The 22,688-nt window shown below is 50.1% G+C and overlaps 1 protein-coding gene across 5 annotated transcripts; it reads right to left on the reverse strand.

Annotated features, from left to right (window-relative positions):
- Nucleotides 1-95: 95 nt before the first annotated feature.
- On the reverse strand, nt 96-22,390 carry LOC124016207 (axin-2-like). Of its 5 annotated transcripts, none has more exons than XM_046331754.1 (10): nt 22,326-22,390; nt 19,382-20,312; nt 16,438-16,578; nt 13,242-13,344; nt 9,446-9,586; nt 8,245-8,660; nt 7,490-7,909; nt 7,151-7,246; nt 5,879-6,046; nt 96-2,002 (listed from the first exon to the last, which is right to left on the reverse strand). In XM_046331754.1, the coding sequence occupies exons 2-10, from the start codon at nt 20,203-20,205 to the stop codon at nt 1,876-1,878; spliced, it is 2,436 nt and encodes an 811-aa protein (XP_046187710.1). In that variant the 5' UTR covers nt 20,206-20,312; nt 22,326-22,390; the 3' UTR covers nt 96-1,875. The 5 variants fall into 5 exon arrangements, with proteins under 5 accessions (XP_046187710.1, XP_046187711.1, XP_046187707.1 ...); XM_046331755.1 differs by lacking the exon at nt 22,326-22,390 and adding an exon at nt 21,815-22,311 and having other exon boundaries at nt 7,490-7,906; XM_046331751.1 differs by lacking the exon at nt 22,326-22,390 and adding an exon at nt 21,815-22,311.
- Nucleotides 22,391-22,688: the final 298 nt, after the last annotated feature.

Consider the following 22,688-nt stretch of genomic DNA (forward strand, 5'->3'; position numbering starts at 1 on the left):
GAGAGTTCTGTCGTTATCACGCAAATCAAGCGTCCCCCCGTTCTCGTTTGCAACCGACCAAGCAACAGAAATGAGCAGACAAACAAAAGCGGCCATTTTCATTTGAAAAATAGTAAAACTTTTAATAAAGGCTACAATCTCTTAATAATTACAATAATTATAGGTCCGTGTAAATCTTTAAATGAAACTCTGTATATAATGTATAATTTACAGTTTAGATAGAACAAAACAACACAAAAGCCAATGACATGATTACAGGATACTATTAAATGCATTAAAAAAATAATATTTTCAACATAAAAACCCCTTCTGAAAACCAAGGGAATAATTATTAACACCCTGAATCAGGGTAGTACATGGTATGGCATCCATATAGGCACAGGTGCTGTACTCGTAAAAACACTAGCAATAGTGTTTGTGTCCTTTTATCCATACTTCAAAAAAAAATGCATAATTACAAATGTATACAAGGAACTCCGTCTTTGAAGATGTCCTTTTCACAACATTCAAAAGCTATTGGAGCAACATTTCTTAAAACGTTTTTTTTTTTCTTCTTCTCATCTTCTTTCTCTCCAATGCTAATAAACATGGAACGGAAGCAGTTTTGAAAACGTGGCGATATTAAGCCACCGCTTCCCGGAGAGGTGGTTCATTTCACTAGAAGCGCGACAAGGTTATTTTGGTGTGCTCACTGTAAACACTTCTTTTCTCCAGGTCCTCTCTGTTCATCTCATCCTAATTCGGGTCTCTTTCTCATCTCTACTTTCGCCTCTTTCCCTGTGTGGTGCCTGGTCCACAAACAAAGGCACGACAACCGAAAAAAAAGAAGAAAAGGATAGAGCTCGGGGCCGGAGTGAGAGACAACCAACGACTCTTTACTCTGGCTCACAAACGGAAGAGAACACATAGCAGCAGCATATATTAAGACTGGGTTGGTTGGTTGGTTGGTTTACTACGACAGTGGAAGGTTCCGTCTCAGCAGACCCCTGGTACAGTGAGGTTGGACAGGGGTAAGGGGGGGGGGGGGGAGAAGTAGGGGGGTAGGGGGCACTAGACTAGTGTCATGACCTTTGTGACATTACAAGGTACATTTAAAAAAAAAATCACCACAGTATTCTCCCAATACTCGAAGCAGCTTGTCCATCAACTGGACATGAGGGGACAGGGTTGGGTTGGGTTGGGTGGGTTGGGTTGGGTTGGGTGGTGGGTAGACAAGTTGAAGGTGAGGGAGGGAGAGGATCTTTTTTTTCAATAAATACACAAACTTTCAAATCATGACAAGAACGCGTCAATATAATGTAATACATGTATATACACACATCTTTCCATGTATGTATACGCACACGTATAGACGTTTCATGTTGTAACAACGTTTGCACAACGTTATAAGAGCAGGTGGTGGCATTTGCGGGGCTTCTGGCGCTGTCTCCAGTCCATTGCAGGCGACCAGGGAGCGACGCAACGTTCGCACAACGTTACCACTATTTAATCGCAACGTCGGTCTCTCGTATTGGACAAACAGTCATCTGCATCTTCAGTGGTTAAATTCAGGGAGCCTAGAGGCCTCCAGTCGCCGTCTCTCTCTGTCTGTAGTGTCGTTCCCTTGTGTTTCTAAGGCTGATTGGTTAAGACAGTCAGGGGGGAACTCTTCTGCGTTCGGCATACTTCATTGGCTCGTGTTTCTTCAATCACACTCCTCTTGTGCTGGATATATTAACTCTTATTTAGCTTAATAGTAGGAAAGAAAGTCTGGAGCGCCCCCCCCCCCATATTAAGTCAATCACTCCAGTTCCTCGCGACAGTCTGTGCCCTGGAGGTTGGGTATTTGGTTGATGGGTAAGGTAGGGTTGGGTAAGGGTGGGCATAAGGGTGGCATCAGTCCATCCTCTCCACCTTACCCAGGACCTTGCCCTCGTACATGGGCAGAAGGGCGCCGTCCTCCCATACCTCCTCGAACACGGCCCCGCACTCAAACTCGTCGCTGGCCTTCTTGAAGTAGTACCTGGAGAGAAACGAGAGAGAGAAAGAGAGAGAGGCATGTTCAGAAAATGTGTTGAGAGAGTTAAAAAAACAACTCGCATGGTGTCTTCCTCTTTAACTTGACACTATGGACGAGCGAGTGCTAAAAATAGTATTTGTACCATGAGAACAGTTTCTCGACACCTACACATCCAACTCCACACACACACGATGACTCAAACCCTTAACCAAACTGCCTTAGGTCACACAGTTCAGCGCCATCCCTCTCACTTCAAAGAACAAAAGATTGACGACATTACGCACCACCACCAACAAACAGAACTCAACCCAACCTGGCAACCCCAACCACTCCAACTAGTTTGGGTTGCCAGGTTGGGTTGGGCTCTACAGTGATTATTTCAAAGAATTAGCAGCAGCAGCGGAGACCAAAGAGAGAGAGGGAGCTAAAGGAACTTGACTGCCGGCCATTGTACAGATGCCTATCTGTCTTGGAAGGTCTCATTAAAGTTGAAGGGCTAATTAGGACCTGTCTTAAGCCCCTCCCCCTTCCTCTCCTGTCTTAAGCCCCCCCACCCCACCCCCCCCCCCCCCAGTACTGAGCTCCCCTTGTCTAGCCTGGCCTTTTAATTGTGCCCTACTGTCAAATGAAGGGCCTTCCTTTCACTAGGGCTGACATTTCAGGTGCCTGAGAGTCTGCCTGTCACTGCACGCCCCACACACACCTACTAACACACTGCTAGAGACAACTATGGAGACACACACAGAGAGAAAGACAGAGAGAGAGGCAATAAAACACACACACACGCATGCACACACACACACACACACAGAAACTCTGAGCAGCTTTCCGATCACCAGCAGAGAAAAGAGGGAGAGGGAAAGAGAGGAGCGAGAGGGAAAGAGAGGAGCGAGAGAGGAAGAGAGGAGCGAGAGAGGAAGAGAGGAGCGAGAGAGGAAGAGAGGAGAAGAGGGGAGCAGGTCTCCCGGACCCCCTCCGTGGGTGTGATAAATTGGACGCAGGCCGGGCCCGAAGGCCGACACCCCTCGACGACGAGGAGGAGGACACCAATCCAGACAGTCTCCTGGGAGGTCAAGGAGTCACCTCCCCCTCACCACCCCCCCCTCCTCCCCCCAAAGTCCCAGGGTTGATTCGGCTCAGGTCTATGAAGTCTACTGACTAGTTTTCCTAATGATTTCTTCTCCCCTGGCTTACAGGCAGTGATGACCAGCGGGGGAGATTTAATGATAAGCTTTGTAATGGAAAATGCCTCACTTTTACCCATGTATGCCTGTGCCCTGGAATCCCCCCCCGTCTTTATGAGCGACGGCCGACCTGCAAGTCAGACAAACAACAAGTTTTTACCCCCTCCACTTTTTCGTGTTTTTAGTGGTACTTAAAAGAGAGGGTTGGCAAACGGCGGGTTAATGGCGAGGGAGGGTTGAGGAAGCGTCGTACAGCTGCTAGGGTGTGGTTTGGATGGTTGGGTGTCGCTGTGTTTTTGTTTTGTTGGCATGATGCATTTTCAACGTGGTTGAAGGCTGTAGCGAAAGAAAAGGCCCCACAACCTTTCTGAAAGCCTGAACGCTGAAACTACAGATACGGAAACTAATGAGGTAGAGAGGCCTTAGTGAAGTGCGTCTTCGCGGCCTTTTATCAAATCAAAATAGATGATCGTGTCTCCTGCCATTTCAATCACAACCCCTACTCTTTAAAGGAATGGGCTCCATCTACACCAACAAACAGTTCAAAAGGCATTGTCGGCGCTTCTTTTCAAAGAGCGGGCGAGAGAACGGGGGGGGGGAGAAGTGAAGATTGAGAATAGGGAGGGAGAGAAAAGGAGTATTTCCATTGGATCGTGTTATATGTGGCAAAGGATTTCTCTCTGTGTAACATCTGGCACCGATATGGTCTGGCACCTGGCACCGATATGGTCTGGCACCGATATGGTCTGGCAGCGTGGCCGAGTACTGCTCTCCTGCCATGTTGAAATGAACCAACTCCACACATTCTGAGCCGTTAGAGCCATCGGCTTCAAAATCGCCCTTTCTATCCCGCGGAAGAGTTACGGTATAGTGAGGGGTGTGATGAGTTGTTTGGATGGGTTCAGCTCGGACTGACAGGCAGATGTGGATGGTTTTTTTATTTTATTTTTTAGAATCGAGATACTGATGTCTCGGGAATAGTTGGTCTCTTTGAATGTGTCCCCTTTAGGTGTAGGTTCCTTGAATGAGACATTGTGCGAAACGATTCCGTCCCTCTCGAATTCTTAACTTGATGAAGTCATAGCCACGTTCAACAACGAAACAAAACACCGGTCATTTCAACAAACCCTTCTTCAGAATGTTAAATCAACACACAACTGAATCTAAGAAGGGAAAAAAAGGTGCCCGTGATTCTGTGCCTGATGTAATCCTTGGGAGGCGGAGGAATTTGGGGGCCTCGCAGTGGCGTGTTGAGTCTGTGCACAGAATAAAAGGCCTGGACTTCAAAGCCATCCTTATTAAGACTGCCTTACTATGGAAATCAATAGCAGATGTGAACCAAATATCACTCCAGTAAACCCCCCCCCCTTCCTTTCCTCTCTGTACACTGGATCAACCCCCCTTTCATTTCCGCTCTGTACAGTGGATCAACCCCCCCCTTTCCTTTCCTCTCTGTACAGTGGATCAACCCCCCCCTTTCCTTTCCTCTCTGTACAGTGGATCAACCCCCCCCCTTTCCTTTCCTCTCTGTACAGTGGATGTACAGTGGATCAACCCCCCCCTTTCCTTTCCTCTCTTTCCTCTCTGTACAGTGGATCAACCCCCCCCTTTCCTTTCCTGTACAGTTTCCTCTCTGTACAGTGGATCCCCCCCTTTCCTTTCCTCTGTACAGTGGATCAACCCCCCCCTTTCCTTTCCTCTCTGTACAGTGGATCAACCCCCCCTTTCCTTTCCTTTCCTCTCTGTACAGTGGATCAACCCCCCCCTTTCCTTTCCTCTCTGTACAGTGGATCAACCCCCCCCTTTCCTTTCCTCTCTGTACAGTGGATCAACCCCCCCCTTTCCTTTCCTCTCTGTACAGTGGATCAACCCCCCCCTTTCCTTTCCTCTCTGTACAGTGGATCAACCCCCCCTTTCCTTTCCTCTCTGTACAGTGGATCAACCCCCCCCCTTTCCTTTCCTCCTTTCCTCTCTGTACAGTGGATCAACCCCCCTTTCCTTTCCTCTCTGTACAGTGGATCAACCCCCCCCTTTCCTTTCCTCTCTGTACAGTGGATCAACCCCCCTTTCCTTTCCTCTCTGTACAGTGGATCAACCCCCCTTTCCTTTCCTCTCTGTACAGTGGATCAACCCCCCCTTTCCTTTCCTCTCTGTACAGTGGATCAACCCCCCCTTTCCTTTCCTTTCCTCTGTACAGTGGATCAACCCCCCCCCCCTTTCCTTTCCTCTCTGTACAGTGGATGGATCAACCCCCCCCTTTCCTTTCCTCTCTGTACAGTGGATCAACCCCCCCCACCCGGCCAGCCAGAGTTCTACTCTTCTTTCCCACTACTCCACATACAAAGCTGGGAACTCCAGCTTTTCACACACATGTAGTCCCTACACAAACACACATGTAGTCCCTACACAAACACACATGTAGTCCCTACACAAACACACATGTAGTCCCTACACAAACACACATGTAGTCCCTACACAAACACACATGTACACAGGCAACACACACACACACACACACTTGCTCTTCAGAAAGAGAGCGTGTGCCGTGCATGAAATGTGTGTTTGAAAGGGGTGTGTTCACCTATAGTTGTACACTAAAGGTGTGTTGTGCAGGAAAAATGTGTGTGTGTGTGTGTGTGTTTACCCGTAAAGGTGTATTACAGGTGTGTGTGGGTGTGTTAGTCTAGGCATTCACCTGTAATTGCCTTTTTTGCTAAGCTGCTCCTTGAAGTGTCCCAGGGTGAGACTGTGTGTCTTCATCATGCTGCGGTAGGGGATCTCCTCGCCACAGAAGAAGTAGGTGACCACAAGGTCACAGCCAGACGCGCTCGCGCCGCTGATCGACTTCTTTGGCTCTTTCCACCTGGAAACAGAGAGACAAGCAACACATTAGACAGAGAAAGCATAACCGTAGCCATAGCCAAGACTTCACGCTGACGTTATATTTGAGTCATTTAGGCGAAACTCTTAACACGGGCCGTGTGTAACTGTTGGTTGGGAAGTTAGGCAGAACTGAATACGCGGAACTTAGTGAGGATTTAGCTCAGGTAAGGTGAACCTGACCCGATTATACACTTCCTTGTTCACTCCAGGGGGCCTTTTCGGAGGCCAATACTTCAGACGCGGGCGCCTGCTAGCCTTAGACAGCTGGCCCGCTGAAGGTCAGCCAATTAAATCTCAAAAAGACCCTGGTAGTCAGGTGGCTACGGCCCTATCATCAAACACAACCAAGCTGCCCCAAAAACACACACACACACAGGGCCGAAGTAGCGAAGAGAGGGCCAAAATAACAACCAGGGGTCGTTAACTTCCATGTGTACATCTGTGTATCCGCTGGTGTGTGTGTGTGTGTGTGTGTGTGTGTGTGTGTGTGTGTGTGTGTGTGTGTGTGTGTATACGAGAGGACTGTGTCAGACTACACCCATCATGTTTAATCTTAAATGATTAAAAGTGGAGGGAGAACAGAGGACTTCAAAGGGTGTGTGTGTATACGAGAGGACTGTGTCAGACTACACCCATCATGTTTAATCTTAAATGATTAAAAGCGGAGGGAGAACAGAGGACTTCAAAGGGGAGAGACATGCTGACTCACAATTTCCCTATCGAGGGGAAATCAGAGCGAGAGAGAGAGAGAGAGAGAGAGGCCAGAGAGCAACTGGGGGAGAGAGAGAGAGAGAGAGAGAGAGAGAGAGAGAGAGAGAGAGAACCAGAGAGAGAGAGAGAGAGAGAGAACCAGAGAGAGAGAGAGAGAGAGAGAGAGAACCAGAGAGAGAGAGAGAGAGAGAGAACCAGAGAGAGAGAGAGAGAGAGAGAAGAGAGAGAGAGAGAGAGAGAGAACCAGAGAGAGAGAGAGAGAAAACCAGAGAGAGAGAGAGAGAGAGACCAGAGAGAGAGAGAGAGAGAGAGAGAGAACCAGAGAGAGAACCAGAGAGAGCGAGAGAACCAGAGAGAGAGAGAGTGAACTCACTCGTCTGTTTGAAGTGCGGGGCTGATCAGAGGCGGGTATCCACTGGGGAAAGGCAGAGGGTGACTCCTGTCTCTTTGAAGGCTGGACGTTGAATGCCTGTCAGCCACAGAGAAAGACAAGAGATGCAATAGAATGAGATAGACGGCATCATTGTTCACGTCACAGAGGGAGGAAACACTGGAAAAACAGGTGTAGGCTTCAACAGTCGCCTGAAGTCAAACATTTTCAGAAAAATCCTCACTTAAATTGGAGAGAGTCATTTGGCTCATTGTAAATTGTCTATGCATCGCAAGCTAGGACAAAGAGTGGCTATATGAGTGTGTGTGTGTGTGTGCCTACCTCTGTTTGGGGGGCTTGGAGACCTCCTCTAACCTTCTGCAGGCTTCTTCTAACTGGGCAAGAGTGTTGGGCGGGGGCAGGGGGGGCATGGCCGGGTCCTGGATGAAGGGGTGGGCCGGATGGTGACCTCCACGGAGGTGACCCCCCACGCCGCCCACGCCTCCCCAGGAAGAGTGCGTTCGGCCGGGAAGCGTCTTGGGCGTGGAGGGGTCCGGGAGGTGGCTCTTCTTCGGGCCCGGAGTGCCGCCGTGAGGTTTGTTCTTGCCCTGCCTCTCGCTCTCCAGGATCCACTGCCAGACGTTCTGCGAGCGGTCCGTGGCGTCCAGGGGCAGGTGGGGCGGGGACGTGACCCCGTCGCCGCCGTTGGCCTGGCTCAGGCGTATGCCTTCGCACGGCTTCCCTGGCCGCTTGGGCAAACTGCTGCAGTGGCCGGAGGGAGACAGAGAGGAGAGGGTTTACATGGGACTCTTCCAGGAGGAGAGGCTACATCTACAACAAGCACTAGTGACGGGAACAATGCCGCTCGTCAGTCTAAAATGAAACTCGCAGAAAGCCCTCATAACTCGCTATGCTGAGACATATCCATGAGATAAGTGAACAGTTTACATCACTGACCCAAGTACAGCCTTAAGGTAACTATGGTCGTATGTGAAGTGTAGGTGAAATGACCCCAGAGCAACTCTAAAGTAAATGTAGTGTACTTGATGTGAATGGGGAACGGACCCCGGTACAGGTGATAATTTACGTGAACTGACCCGGGGGTGAAGTCTGAGTAGTCGGCGCCCCCTGGGGGACAGAGGCACTGGATGCGCTGCGCCGCCTCGGCCTCGATCTGCTCCTTGCTCTTGGGGCCGGTGGCGGTGTGGTGGTGGATGTAGTGGTGGTGGATGTGCTTGGTCGACTGCCTGCTCCCAGCCAACGGGCCCCTGGAGGCCCCCGGATAGGAGGGCCCCAGGAAGGGGACCAAGGCGGCGGAGGGCCGGTCGGGAGAGCACGAGCGGGGCGAGTGGCGGATCACGCCGGGCGACTGGCACCCGGGCGTCTTGAGCACTCGGGACAGGTGCTCGTCTAGGATGGCCTGGGCGTCCTCGTCGGCGCCGGACGAGGGGTGAAGCAGGGGGTGGTGGAGCGGGACGGCACTGGGGAGGTCACTCTCATCCCTCTCCTCCTCCTACACACACACACACACACACACACACACACACACACACACACACACACACACACACACACACACACACACACACACACACACACACACACACACACACACACACACACACACACACACACGTAATGCTTTAGAACGTGGACGCAATATAGAAGAACAGGGACAATATAACCTACTCAAGTCCAGAACATTACAAATGTAAAACATTGCTCGCTTGCTAAAACCAAATGACATTTGCGGAGAACGCAAACGCTGCGACGAACACCATGTACTGTGTTGCCTTGTGAAGTAGCTGAGAGAAACTCTATGGCGTAACTTGAATTGACTCTCGCTTTCTGTGCTAGCTTCTTCTTTCTTCATCTATAATGCACAGCAAGCCCAGACACACAAAGAGACCGGCACGACACACACTCAGCAATACGCCACTGGAGAGTTGAGCGCTAAGCGCTAACCATTTGAAGAGACTTCAAGTGTGTCAAGAAACATAAGTTTGAAACTCCCTCGGAAGAAGAGACTTTCGGGGAAGAAGTCGCTAAACTGCACGGCAGAGCCTTAGTCAGTTCAATTCTTTCCAAAGCAAAGTCTCTTTGAATCAAGGATGAAGTCAGCTAGCTAGCTCCAACACTAACTTCTCACATGGCTCCTCTTAGCTACATTGCCTTTCTAGGTAGCAAAGACAGGGTTCAGGACTGGAGAGTCGCCTAAACTAGGTTGCAATGGAACGTTCCAAAGCTCATTGCAGGTGAGATGGGTTGTACCAATGTAGTGGGAAGGGGGGTTCTTACCTCCTGGATCTGCTGTAGCCTCTCCTCCAGGGAGCTCATGGTGTCCTGCTCCCTCTTCAGTTTCTCCAGTCTGGAGATGAGCTGGGCGGCGAAGGCCGAGGGCTCCACCGGCGTCATCTCCTTAGGCAGCCTGTGTGTCCTCTGTAGGGGCGAGATGGGAGGAAGGACACTTTTGAGTGTGTGTTTGAGTTAGTTGTCCCTAGTTTGCCCCCTGATTCCTCCAGTGCCCTCTCCTCTAACTCTATAGGCCTCCTTTGATGCCCTTGCCCCTGGGCTAACCCCTAGCCCGATACACCCCCCCCCCATGCCCGCTGTCCTTGGCACCGCATGCCCCGTTGGCGGGGTAGCAGTTGGCCTGGCTCCGAGGAGGAGGGCCCCCCGCCTGCGCCCTCTGTACTCCAACCAAGCCATCAGCAGAGGCAGCCTCTGAAGTCAGCACACTTCAAAAGGGGCCCTTGTCAAACATCAAACACTCCAGCCCTTGGGGTGAGACGGACACGCGGCTTTAAATCTCCCCGAATTAAATAAAAAAAGACAGATATCGACAGTCGGAGGAGGAGGCAGAGAAAAAAAGAAGAGAAAAAAAGAGAGAGAGACAATATTAAAACAAAAAGAGGAAGAAGAAAAAAGGAGGGAGTGGAGGGAGAGAGGGATTGAGGGAGGGGAGGAGGGAGGGAGGGGAGGGGGAGGGATTGAGGGAGGGGAGGAGGGAGGGGAGGGGGAGGGATTGAGGGAGGGGAGGAGGGAGGGAGGGGAGGGGAGGAGGGAGGGATTGAGGGGGAGAGGGAGGAGGGAGGGATTGAGGGAGGGGAGGAGGGAGGGAGGGGAGGGGAGGAGAGGGATTGAGGGAGGGGAGGAGGGAGGAGGGAGTGGAGGAGGAAGGAGGGAGGGAGAGAGGGAGAGAGGGATTGAGGGAGGGGAGGAGGGAGGGATTGAGGGAGGGGAGGAGGAAGGAGGGAGGGAGAGAGGGAGGGGAGGGAGAGAGGGATTGAGGGAGGGGAGGAGGGAGGGATTGAGGGAGGGGAGGAGGGAGGAGGGAGGGAGGAGGGAGGAGGGAGTGGAGGAGGAAGGAGGGAGGGAGAGAGGGAGAGAGGGATTGAGGGAGGGGAGGAGGGAGGGATTGAGGGAGGGGAGGAGGAAGGAGGGAGGGAGAGAGGGAGGGGAGGGAGAGAGGGATTGAGGGAGGGGAGGAGGGAGGGATTGAGGGAGGGGAGGAGGGAGGGATTGAGGGAGGGGAGGAGGAAGGAGGGAGGGAGAGGGAGGGGAGGGATTGAGGGAGGGGAGGAGGGAGGGATTGAGGGAGGGGAGGAGGAAGGAGGGAGGGAGAGAGGGAGGGGAGGGAGAGAGGGATTGAGGGAGGGGAGGAGGGAGGGATTGAGGGAGGGGAGGAGGAAGGAGGGAGGGAGAGAGGGAGGGGAGGGATTGAGGGAGGGGAGGAGGGAGGGATTGAGGGAGGGGAGGAGGAAGGAGGGAGGGAGAGAGGGAGGGGAGGGAGAGAGGGATTGAGGGAGGGGAGGAGGGAGGGATTGAGGGAGGGGAGGAGGAAGGAGGGAGGGGAGGGAGAGAGGGAGGGAGGAGGGATTGAGGGAGGAGGGAGGGATTGAGGGAGGGGAGGAGGAAGGAGGGAGTGGAGGGAGAGAGGGATTGAGGGAGGGGAGGAGGGAGGGATTGAGGGAGGGGAGGAGGAAGGAGGGAGGGGAGGAGGGAGGGGAGGAGGGATTGAGGGAGGGAGGATTGAGGGAGGGGAGGAGGGAGGGATTGAGGGAGGGGAGGAGGGAGGGATTGAGGGAGGAGAGAGGGATTGGAGGAGGGGAGGATTGAGGGAGGGGAGGAGGGAGGGATTGAGGGAGGGAGGGATTGGAGGGATTGAGGGAGGGGAGGAGGGAGGGATTGAGGGAGGGGAGGAGGGAGGGATTGAGGGAGGGGAGGAGGGATTGGAGGAGGGGAGGAGGGAGGGATTGAGGAGGGAGGGAGGGGAGGAGGGGAGGAGGGAGGGATTGAGGGAGGGGAGGAGGGATTGAGGGAGGGGAGGAGGGAGGGAGGGATTGAGGGAGGGGAGGAGGTAGGGAGGGATTGAGGGAGGGAGGGAGGAGGGAGGGATTGAGGGAGGGGAGGAGGGAGGGATTGAGGGAGGGGAGGAGGGATTGGAGGAGGGGAGGAGGGAGGGGAGGAGGGAGGGAGGGGAGGAGGGGAGGAGGGAGGGATTGAGGGAGGGGAGGAGGGATTGAGGGAGGGGAGGAGGTAGGGAGGGATTGAGGGAGGGAGTGGAGGAGGGAGGGATTGAGGGAGGGAGGTAGGGGAGGAGGGAGGGAGGGGAGGAGGGAGTGGAGGGGAGAGGGAGTGGAGGAGGGAGGGAGTGGAGGAGGGAGGGAGGAGGGAGGGAGTGGAGGGGGATTGAGGGAGGGAGAGGAGGGGGAGGGAGTGGAGGAGGGAGGGAGGGATAGGAGGGAGGGAGTGGAGGAGGGATTGAGGGAGGGAGTGGAGGGAGGTATAGAGAAGTCAAATACCGGGGAGATCTGAGGGGGAAGTGGTCATTTATTTCCTGACTGCACACAGGGCACCTCTGAGGTACTGTAGACACATTATCCTATTTTTCTCTAACTATATGTGCCGGCTTCTCTCATCTTCCGTTCTGTATTATTATGTGGCTCACTGGCTTTTCTTGATTTGACTCTCTCTTTTTGTTGTTGTTGTTCCTCTCATCTCTTTGTAGAGACGATGAAGGGAAGACAGAAGATCCCCCCCCCCCAGCCTGGGGCTGGTGCATCTTGGGAGCCCGAGCCATCTCCAAATCAGGAGGGAGACATTAAAAGGAGAGCAAGTGGGGAAGGGAGGGAGTGAGGAGAGAAGAGCAGACAACAAGGGCCCCTTCTACTTGGCTACAACCCTCCCTACACAACGCAACACACCCACACAAAGCCTTCCCTACGCACCAAGACGGTACACAAACACACAGGGAAGAGGACAAAACTATTTGCATTGGTTGTTTTCAGACACGGTGCCCCAGCACTGAGTGTCAATCTAACCACTCCAAAGCCCTGGAGCTGTGCCGTGAAGTACCAAGCATTTAGAGACCCCTGCTTGCACATGACACTACAGGCAGTGGGGGTGGTGAGAGCCATATGGGGGTTGGGTTGGGGGTAGGGGGGCTACGTGTGTGTGTGTGGGGAGGGCTCTGTTGGAGGTTGTCAATAAAGAGGCCAGGCAACCTGGGTCCCATTCATTCATCGCCATGATTAAAGCACAGGGCTGAATAGTAAGATGGCTGATTTAGGGAGCATCCTAAGGCTCGGTTCTGTGACCCCTGACCTCCAATGATAATCATCCTCAAAATCATCACCACCACCACCTTTATTATCAATGTTTTTTTTGTATTTTATTGTTAGTTTTTTTTACATGATGCATTTACAACATTCTTGACCAAGTTATGGAGGTGAAAAACGAGGAAGTAAAGCAACAGGGGTCTATATATGACAGCTATACAAATGTCAGCTGTTGGATGGGAGGAAGGGAGGGGTTGAGCAGGAGAGAAAATAAGTGATATGCAAATCCCCCCTTTCATTTACCCTGACTTTTTATAGGAAAATGAACAGGTGGGGGGGGGAAAGAATATAGTATTCTATCACAACATCACAAAAAGAAGGAGAAGAAAACACAGTTCCCACCGGGGAGAAAGGGAACCGGTTGTAAAAAGGGGATTGAGAAAAGTTTGTGGAGTTTTAAAGATATAAAGACACTGTGTAGAAAGACAGCAGAGACATCAAGAAACAGGAAGTAAACAGGAAGCGGGACTCACGGGAAAGTGGGGTAGCGGGACCAGGCCGTTGATCTTGACGCTGCGGTGCATCTCCCGCTGGAGCTGCTTCTTGGTGCCCAGCTTGTATGGAGGGATCCCATCTCTGCCAGGAGGGACACGGGTAGGGAACAGGGTCAATAACACACAGTCGCATGTCACTCAAAATGTCCCCTGCATATCTATCTCCATATAAACATTTCAATTTCCTTTCTCTTTGCCTAGAACCAAGTAATACCCTCAATGTACTAGCGAGGTGAAAGACATTAGCCTAGCCGAGGACAGAACCCTGAGGACAGAACCCTGAGGACAGAACCCTGAGGACAGAACCCTGAGGGGAGGCTGATCATCTCTGAAGTGAACAACACAGCACCACCCTGACTGCCCCCCTTTCCCCCAGGGTGGGCACATCACAGCCCAAATCAAAGACCAGAGGAGCCCTTGAAGGGCCTTGAAGCCAAGGCAACAAAAACACACCGGGACAATGGAGGGGGGGGGGATATGCTAAAAATCCCGGCGCTGGGGTTCAAAAGTGTCCCACTGATAAGTTCCCATCAGTCCTTGTCAACGTTGGAAGGGCCTGATCAAAATGGCAGCCGGGTCTACCTTGAGAACGCTGGCTAAGGGGAGAAGCCTAGAACGCTGCTACTCGAGGGGCTAGCGATCTTGCTTTAAAGCAGTGTGAGACATGCAGGTTTGACATAAAGAACAGAATGGCCATAATGTAGCTGGGGAAAAAAGTGCCTCTGGACAGTTCATCCTTTAGGCAGTGGCAAGGGGGAAGAAAATACAGATTTTTCTCTCTCGCCCTCCAATGTGTGCTTTTCCAGTCCGCTGCCATTTAAGCCTGGCCAATGATCTTGGCCTTTTGGGTTGCTCAGAAGTGTCTGACCTAGCCCAAATGCTCGTTTTTCCACTCTGCCTCTTTGAAATCTCACACTCATGCACATATGCACCCGCTGCCATCTTCATTTGGCAAGTATTCTGCCAGCGAGCCTCTGATCTCGGCAACATCAAAAGGCTGGTTTGTAAGATAAGGTAATGTTTGAAGTTAGCGCAGCAGCATTCCCTAGCGTCCAAGTAAATCCATAAATAAGATATAAGCAAAAAGAGAGAGAATTTTTTTGCCCCCCCCCCCTCTTGTTCTTTATCAGGAAATGAGATTCAAATTTGCAGTGTGCCTTACAACAAACTATAAAAGGACACACTAATCAAATTGTTCCCCCCAATGAGGAGGAAGAAGCTGTGGTTTTTATTACAAATCGGTGAGGGGTAGAGAGAGAGAGAGAGAGAGAGAGAGAGAGAGAGAGAGAGAGAGAGAGAGAGAGAGAGAGAGAGAGAGAAATCGGTGAGAGGAGAGAGAGAGAGAGAGAGAGAGAGAGAGAGAGAGAGAGAGAGAGAGAGAGAGAGAGAGAGAGAGAGAGAGAGAGAGAGAGAGAGAGAGAGAGAGAGAGAGAGAGAGAGCGCGAGAGTGAGCGAGCAGGCGGACATGAGATTGTCAAAGGCTCAAAGAACTCTGTGCAGGGCAGGCCATTGCGAGGCGCTACACATTGTAACGTAAGATGTTTTTATCATTAACCTGAAGACGTTTGCAGGAAAAAGACGTGACTGAATTCAAGTGGGATCTATTTTTTCCCGGTGAATACATCGTTTGGTCAAATGACTCTGGGTTTGTATGCCCCGGGGTGCTACTTACACTGGCGTTACCAGATGGAGCCTAGATAGCACTGCTAATAATGCACATTGACGAGCGGCGCACTTCTTACAAGTATCAAAACCGATACTTCCCCACAATGAAACAACGTACCAAACAAACACCTGTTGCGTTTTTAATCAACCCCAGCTCCCGTCACCAGCGAGCCTGCCCTACGCGATGGCCGATGCAATTTGTGGCGGTTGTGGTGGCGATGCACGGGCAAAGAAGAAGAAAACAGACCGTGCACTCTTTCACGGGCCCTTACTTTATGGGGATCTCCTATTCAGTTGTGCAAGTCATTCTCAAAGCAGACAGCCACCCCTCTTATCCCCCTAAGCTCCCCTCGGCTAACAATAGGCTGAAAGCGATTCGGTTAAGCCTTTTATCCTCCGTGCACTTTATTTTCTCACTCCCTTGCAACGCCAAACCCTCACCGTTCCCCTGCTATTGGCTCCGAGTGCAGGAGGAGAGGGACGGAGAGAGGGGAGTGGAGGGAAATAGGGCGACGGTTGGGGTTGGAGGAAGGTTGGGGAGAGAGGGTGGGGGATGGGGGTGGATTTTTGGGGGTGTCCTAATCTGGGCAGTGGGAGTCCCTCCTGACCCTATCCTGGGGTTCAGGAATGAGTAACTTCCATGAAAGCCTCGCTGACACATGATCGTAGCGGCGCTGCAGGAGAGAGAGAGAGAGAGAGAGAGAGAGAGAGAGAGAGAGAGAGAGAGAGAGAGAGAGAGAGAGAGAGAGAGAGAGAGAGCCAGTAGCAGAGCAGGAAGCTGCGCCACCATGTGAGTAAGCTCCCTTTCATTTGCTGCCAAAATGTTTCAATGAGTTTGTCTTAAGGTCCAAATGGCTATTTCCCCTCACTCTCTCTCTCTCTCCCTTACCCCCTCTCTCTCCCTTACCCCCTCTCTCTCCCTTACCCCCTCTCTTTCCCTTACCCCCTCTCTTTCCCTTACCCCCTCTCTTTCCCTTCTTTAAAAAGAACAGGGCTGTCATGGCAGAATGGTGGGTGGGATGGATACATTTCTACTTTGAGGAAAATTGAGGCAACACCCCCCCATCAAGAAGTCCTGCCTGTAACAGAATAGACATCAAAAGATTTTTCAACATAATGACTTTCACAGACACCCCCCTTCCCCCGAGGCCTAGAGGCACTTTATACATTAATAGAATTACCTGAACTCAATCTGAAAGAATCATTCAAACCTAAACATCCCATTCTGTTTCACAACACAAGTGCCTGCATCCCAGATAAACTTAACATAAAGCCCAATTGTTTTTCCGCATATACGTATCCGTGAAGGGTATTCAATGAATGGCTAAATAATCAGAATATATAGACGTTCAGACATGCTTCCGAAAGGCAGGCCTGGAGCCAGCTTTTGAATGTGAAATGATTTTCAGAATGGACATGGAGTTGACATGGAATTGACCCCCGACCCAGGTCAAACGGTGAGAAACGCCAGAGAGAAAACCCCGGAAGGGAATGCTGAGAGAACACTTACACACTACTGTCGGTCATGGACATGGAGTCGTCCGTCATGGCGTCGCTGGAGATCTCGCTGTCGTTGGCACTGGTGGCGGGGGCGAACACATAGCCCGAGTTGACAAAGTAGGGACTGGCCGCGTCTCCGCGTCTGTGTGACCTGCTCAAAACACAACAGCAACTGTCCTTGAGCCCTTGACACGGTCCTTTTCACACGACATATTCCCAGCATTTCTTTACGGAAACCCTCAAACAAAAGCGGCAGTGCCGTGCAGAGACTTACATTGGTGAACCTGTATTAGCCGTGTAAATGGAGTTTGTGTGTTGACTTGTGTACATGTTTTAGCAAGAGTCTTTGGTTTGGAGGAAAAGTTTGAAGTTTGTTTTGAAGTGTTTAGAGTCCGAGTTCCAACAGATTTGAATAATTAGAGTCACTTTCGCGAGACTTTGGGGCCTCGGGAATGTGACAACCGTCTCTGAGGAGCTGTTTTTAAAATTCTCTCTTTCCCTTTCATGTCCCCTCCCCCATCGTGCAGGCAGGGGGGGGGGGGGTGAGTGGGGAGGGAGGGGGTGAGTGAAGTGAGCAGCTCAGCTGTATGTGAATGGACAACAGAGCCACTTCCCCTCGCTCTCCTACTATCTCTCTACCCTTTTGTTTGGGCAAGGCCCCTACTCCCGCACTTTTCCACTCTCTGAAGCAGTGTACTCTTTTCTTAGAGTGTTTTTCCCCCTCCCTCCCTCCCTCCCTCTCATGTCTTCTCTCCTTAAATCCAGGCCCCTCTGTATACCCCCTCCTTCTTCTCCTACAACCGAACCCCCCCTCCCATCCTTCTAAAGTCTCTCTCTCTCCCCCTCTCTCTCTTTCTACTCTCTCCTGCTGTGTTGCATTCCTGTTCCACTAGTGAAGGGGGTGGACCGGGAGGAAGGAGGGGAGAACTTGAGCTTGAGGGGGAGAGAGTGCGCAAAATAAAGAGAGAGAGAGAGAGAGAGGGAAGGGGGAAGGAGGGCCTCTTTCTTTATGAGAATGCCTACTGCCGGGAGGATGACTAAAGCCGTAGGCCCCAGCTCAAGCCTGACCTTTGGAGGTTCGCGCAAAGAGTCAGGTATTTAGCGCAACTGGGCTCTCGGTTCCCCTCCCCTCTTTTGCCTTTCTTTCATGATTCCCCCGCTTCTGTCTCCCTCCAAAGCACATGCTTAGGCTCTGTCAGAGGGATTCCTCTAAAAGACGAGATAAACGCAGTGGGTAGAAAGGACGAGGAAAAAGATACCACAAGCCAAAGGGAGAACGGGGGGATGGACATTGCGCCCGGCTATGTTTTTGCACGTTATTTTTGGAGGAGAGTGGCTACGTTTCTGAAAAGGGGGGGGGGGGGGATTGAATCTGAGTGCAGTAGCGAAATTAGTTCCACATGTTTCAGATGGAAATGTGTTGACCTAAACAGTTGGTGAGGGGCAGGGGAAAGAAGAGATGAGAGGAGAAAGGTGGGGAAGAGAGGAGAGGGAAGGGTGGGGGCTATCCCTTTTCTTCAGCGAAACACAAGAATGTGCGGATCACACCAGGAAGCCGAGGAGGTGCCCTCATGTCAACAACCCCCGAGTCCCCCCCCCTATCAGTTCCCAACTCAACATGGCCCCCGCCTGAACATCATATCTGCCACAGCAACACTTGTCCCCAAGCCTGATACCTCTACACGCCACAGCTAGCTATCATGCCATAGGAGCTAATATTCCTGACGGTCATAACCCACTGCAAAACTCTGGCCAAATTACCTGGCACACCATTTTAGCACGAAAGTTGAATATGAATTAAAGTGCGAGTCATTTAAAACTTGTCGTGAAACTATCATACACTTTTCTCCTCCTCTCCTCCTCTTGCTTCGTTTAAGAGGACAAATGTGTTTCCTTGAAAACTTCCCCTTTTCCAAAAATCAACGTTTTTTGTTCTCTCCTCTCCTATGGACACCGAAAGGAACAGGACCCTCTCTAACCACTCTGTGATAATTGTGTCCAGATGTTGTTTTTATTGTATGGACAAACTAGGGGAACAGTTCAGAGAGGAGAAAAAAAGTGTTTGGTATGGCTCTCTTTGATGCACACTCATGCATACAAATCCACACTCTCACAATGTTCCTGACTTGAAGAAGAGTTTGCAGCTGTTGGACAATATGTGGGACGAGATCTTAAAAGAAACTAACCCAAAAATGCTTTCCAGAAACAATGTCTTTGATCTCGGGACCAAAGAGGCCAATATCTCTTCTGGGCATTACTCACTCACTCTCTTGCTCTCTCTCTCTGTGTGTGTGTGTGTGTGTCTGTGTTACATTCTAGTCTGTAATAATAGGACTACTTAATAATAGGGTGGGGGAAAAAATGTAGAAATATTGCATAACTTCACAATGGAATCACTAGTTTCATGTACTAGCTGCAACAGCCAGCCAGGCAGGCTTAGTGTCTGAATTCATGCCTCTACTGGAGGAGACATTTCAAAGCACAGGAAACTTGAGCAAGCCAACAAAGGGCTGACTGCAATACACCATTTAGTTGACAGGAAAGGCCAGGTCCGTGGATGTTTTGCACCCCCTGACTAACAGCAGGGCAGAGAGGAGAAACAGACATGTTTCAAACTTCCATTTTTTTTCATCCTGTCCATGAAGCATCTTTAATCTCATAATGGAATTTGAGGGGTGGGGGGTGTTGTATTACCATAGCTGGGCAATAACTAGTTCAAATGCATATCTGCTCTTTTACAACACGTTAATAACGGAATTATATGCAAGTTATATGCTATTACCTACCAGACAACACGCCCAATAACTAATTAATCCACTAACACTATACACTTAAGTAACCTTAGGATTTCTATTCGACATGAGCATGTTGATAAACAGTCATAATAAAAAACGAACAATTAAATGACTCGATAGACAGTCAACATAATCAATTCAAGTAAGGCATTCTCTTACCTGTACCCATTCTCCAGCACTTCCGCCGCAGTCCGAATGGAAGCAGTGGCCCGTAGCGCATTGGCAGATAGTCCAACCACAGAGGCTAACGTTTTCGCCTTCAAGTCACATCTCCACTCCTCTTCCTCAATGAGAGGTGGCAGAAATCCGCACATCAACTTGAGGCTCCCGAGACCGCTATGGTTGGCATAAGCCGTGTTCTCGCACCCCGTGTGCACATATTCAAGGTATATGTCGGAAGTTAAAAACATCTGGTACGCATTCTCCTCCATGGTTGACTGAATTTCCGTTTGTGCTTGGTCAAACATCGCAGAGTCTATCTGTTGCTTCTTAATACTATCCCTTATGTAGGTTTTAGTGGCAGGTTTCAACTGCTTGGCAACAATGCTGTTGTTTTCAATGTACCGCTTGAAAATAGCTTTGGCAACTCGCAGCGTTTTGGTATCATTGAGGTCCATTTGCCTAAAACCGTTGCAGGCGAACCAAAAGTCCAAAGTGTCCACGCATTTCTCCCGCTCCAGAAAGGTCCTGAACAGATGAGCACCGTCTTGGTCACCAAGGAGAAAATGCAACGACTTGGTCCACCGGGCGAGGGGTGAATCCGGCGACGCGCTACCCTCAGGTTCCCCGAGTCCATCCTCGTTCCTCCTCGGCGTGGAGCAGGGAGACGCGACGGTGACAGCTTTAGCCTTATTTTGGGCTCTCATTTTGGCATGTTTGCTGGGAGTATGGCATGACGCCTCTCCCTCCTCCCCCGGCACCGGGGGACGGGGAGCATCTTCTCGGAAGCTACTACTGATATGGTCTGTAAGCGCTCTGCTCATGGCTCCAGCTCCGGTTGCCGTGTGTGCCGTTGTGCCTGCTATGAGCTCCACTGTAATCCTCCTCACTCTCTTAAATCCGCGGGGGAGCTTCTCTGCTCCTTTTCACTCTGAAACAGAAAGTGTTGATCGAATCAAAGCCAGATCCAGCTAACTTCAAAGGGAGACATGAAGTAAACAGTCCCTTTCAGATCCCCGCCGGTTTGCAAAGAAAGAAATGAAAGGTTTAGTCTCATCAATCTATTTATAATCTAAATGGGGGTTTAGCAACCTATATTCACAGTCTGCATCGATTTGTCAAGTCAAACGACCGTTGACAACAACAATCGTTTCACATCGCCAACACTCCTCACCAGAAATATATTTTACGCATATCAAAACGATCACCTGAAACCGCTTTCAATTTCAAACGAATTATCAGTCTAAATGTGCTTCCGATACTGTTACCTGCATTATGCATCAGGATTGCGTTCCCACGAACCACTTGTCCTCATACATCCAGTGTTGCACATCACACAGCCAGCCATCTAAGGACAGTGAAAACACATCCTATGCGCCACAATGGCCTACGGTTCCTATAATGATGAGGACAAGAGCCCCCCGTACAATGACCACGATCAACAGTAGCTCATAATTCCTGAAATCATTTGCAGCTAGCCTACTAAATGTCAGCTGACATGTAGGCTACAACACATAATCGCGGCAGCGAGCACTAGGCAACGTGTCTGAACAACGCGACATGATTACCCTGCACAATAAAATATTACTAGGCGACTAGACAAGAGATATACTTATTCGTTTTTTTATTAAGTACTTTACGTCATTTTCAAGTAGAACTGTCAATATTGTGCCAAATGTGCCATAAACCCACGCTACACTAAACTATTTTGCGCAATAAAAACAACGTTACATTGTAACATCTCTACTAGCGCTTAGTCTGTTTGCAGGATTTGCATAAACAACCAATGTGTCCCAACTACTCAGAAATGAACATCGTGCTATACGAAAAGAAAACAGCTCGCCACATCACATACCATTGTAAAACGAAACCCGAGTCCAGCAGAAAGTGAAGAAAAAGCTATTCCCATTTGCTTTTGCCCCGTCCTCTTTAGTGGTATATATATATCCAACAAAAAGTTCGATGGAAACGGTGGTAATCCGACAGTGGACTAGATTTACTTCGCCACATGTGTCCTTGATGCAATAGGAATAGTCTAATGTACCCTGTCCCATTCAACAACTGACCCCAAAGTACGCAGGCACTGCTTCTATGTAGATCAGAGAGGGGGGGGGGGGGGGGGGTCGACATTTCGAGGAGGCGGGAGAAGGGGGGGGGGGGACCTTGCAGAATTTACATCTCACTTTTCCCCTTCTTTCAGACTACGGTCGACTACATCAACCAATAGTCTCTTCTACAGCCGTCACAATCACGAAAGCATTGATCCCCGGTCTCAGGGTGGCCTTACTTAGCCATTCTACGGTATTTTCTCGCCCACAAACAACAAGTGTAGCCTACATTTCTACAACTTCAAAGCATTGCAGCAACACATCAAAGCGACCAAGAGAGGGGAGCCCTTGGTTAAGGTTGCAGAACAGCATTCTTGCAACTTACCATCGATGCACACGAGTCCTTTCCCGTCTGCTCAGAAACGGTTCACACAGAAACCAAGTAACAACCCCAGAAAGTATTACAATAACGCAACCAGATTGCTGGTGTTAGTCTACTCCGCTCTGATTTTTTATCTCAGAAAGAAGATGAACATAAAATGCAACCCTGAAATGAAAGCTCGTTTCCCCTTCCCCAGGTACTGTTTCAAGCAGTCATAGCGAGCAGCAGATCTCCTCTAGGCTATTTCAAAACGAACCGGCTGACGGTTTAACAGTGGACATCAAAGTAAAGAACCGCCGGCCTGGTCCCGGAAGATACATAAAAAAACATCTAAACATCTTTCCGATAACAAAAAAAACAAAAACATAGAAGCAAATCAAATTCACTGAATGACATCGCCAGACGCTTGAGTCAATATATAGATCCCAAAACACACGGTTGAATAATAGTCGGTGGTATTTAGAAAGCTGTCCGTAGGTTTTCTGGAACGACAAAGTTGTGAGGTTGTAAGGACCTTATCAAAGACTGGCAATCTCGAACCAACTCCCCGAGGCTTTGGAACGTCTGAAGTAAGTGATCTACCGCCCCAATAGCATTATCCCTGCACTCCTTCTGTTGCTACATACACTTTAAAGAGACATGCCTCCTTTCCGAAATATTTGGAATTTTAACCTCCTGGTTTCTGTATGGTAGACAATAATGCAAAATGCATGTACATTTCTGTAAACCGTTTATGTAAACAAAGTTGCCTGCATTTCACTTGGATTTCTCAAAAGCAATTTTTTTTTAAATATATTTTTTTGCCATTAAAATGCCAAAGGAATATTATATAATATATCATATTATATCAAATAATAATCATAATATATCAAATAAT

Source organism: Oncorhynchus gorbuscha, linkage group LG26, assembly GCF_021184085.1.
Source record: "Oncorhynchus gorbuscha isolate QuinsamMale2020 ecotype Even-year linkage group LG26, OgorEven_v1.0, whole genome shotgun sequence".
NCBI lineage: Eukaryota > Metazoa > Chordata > Actinopteri > Salmoniformes > Salmonidae > Oncorhynchus > Oncorhynchus gorbuscha.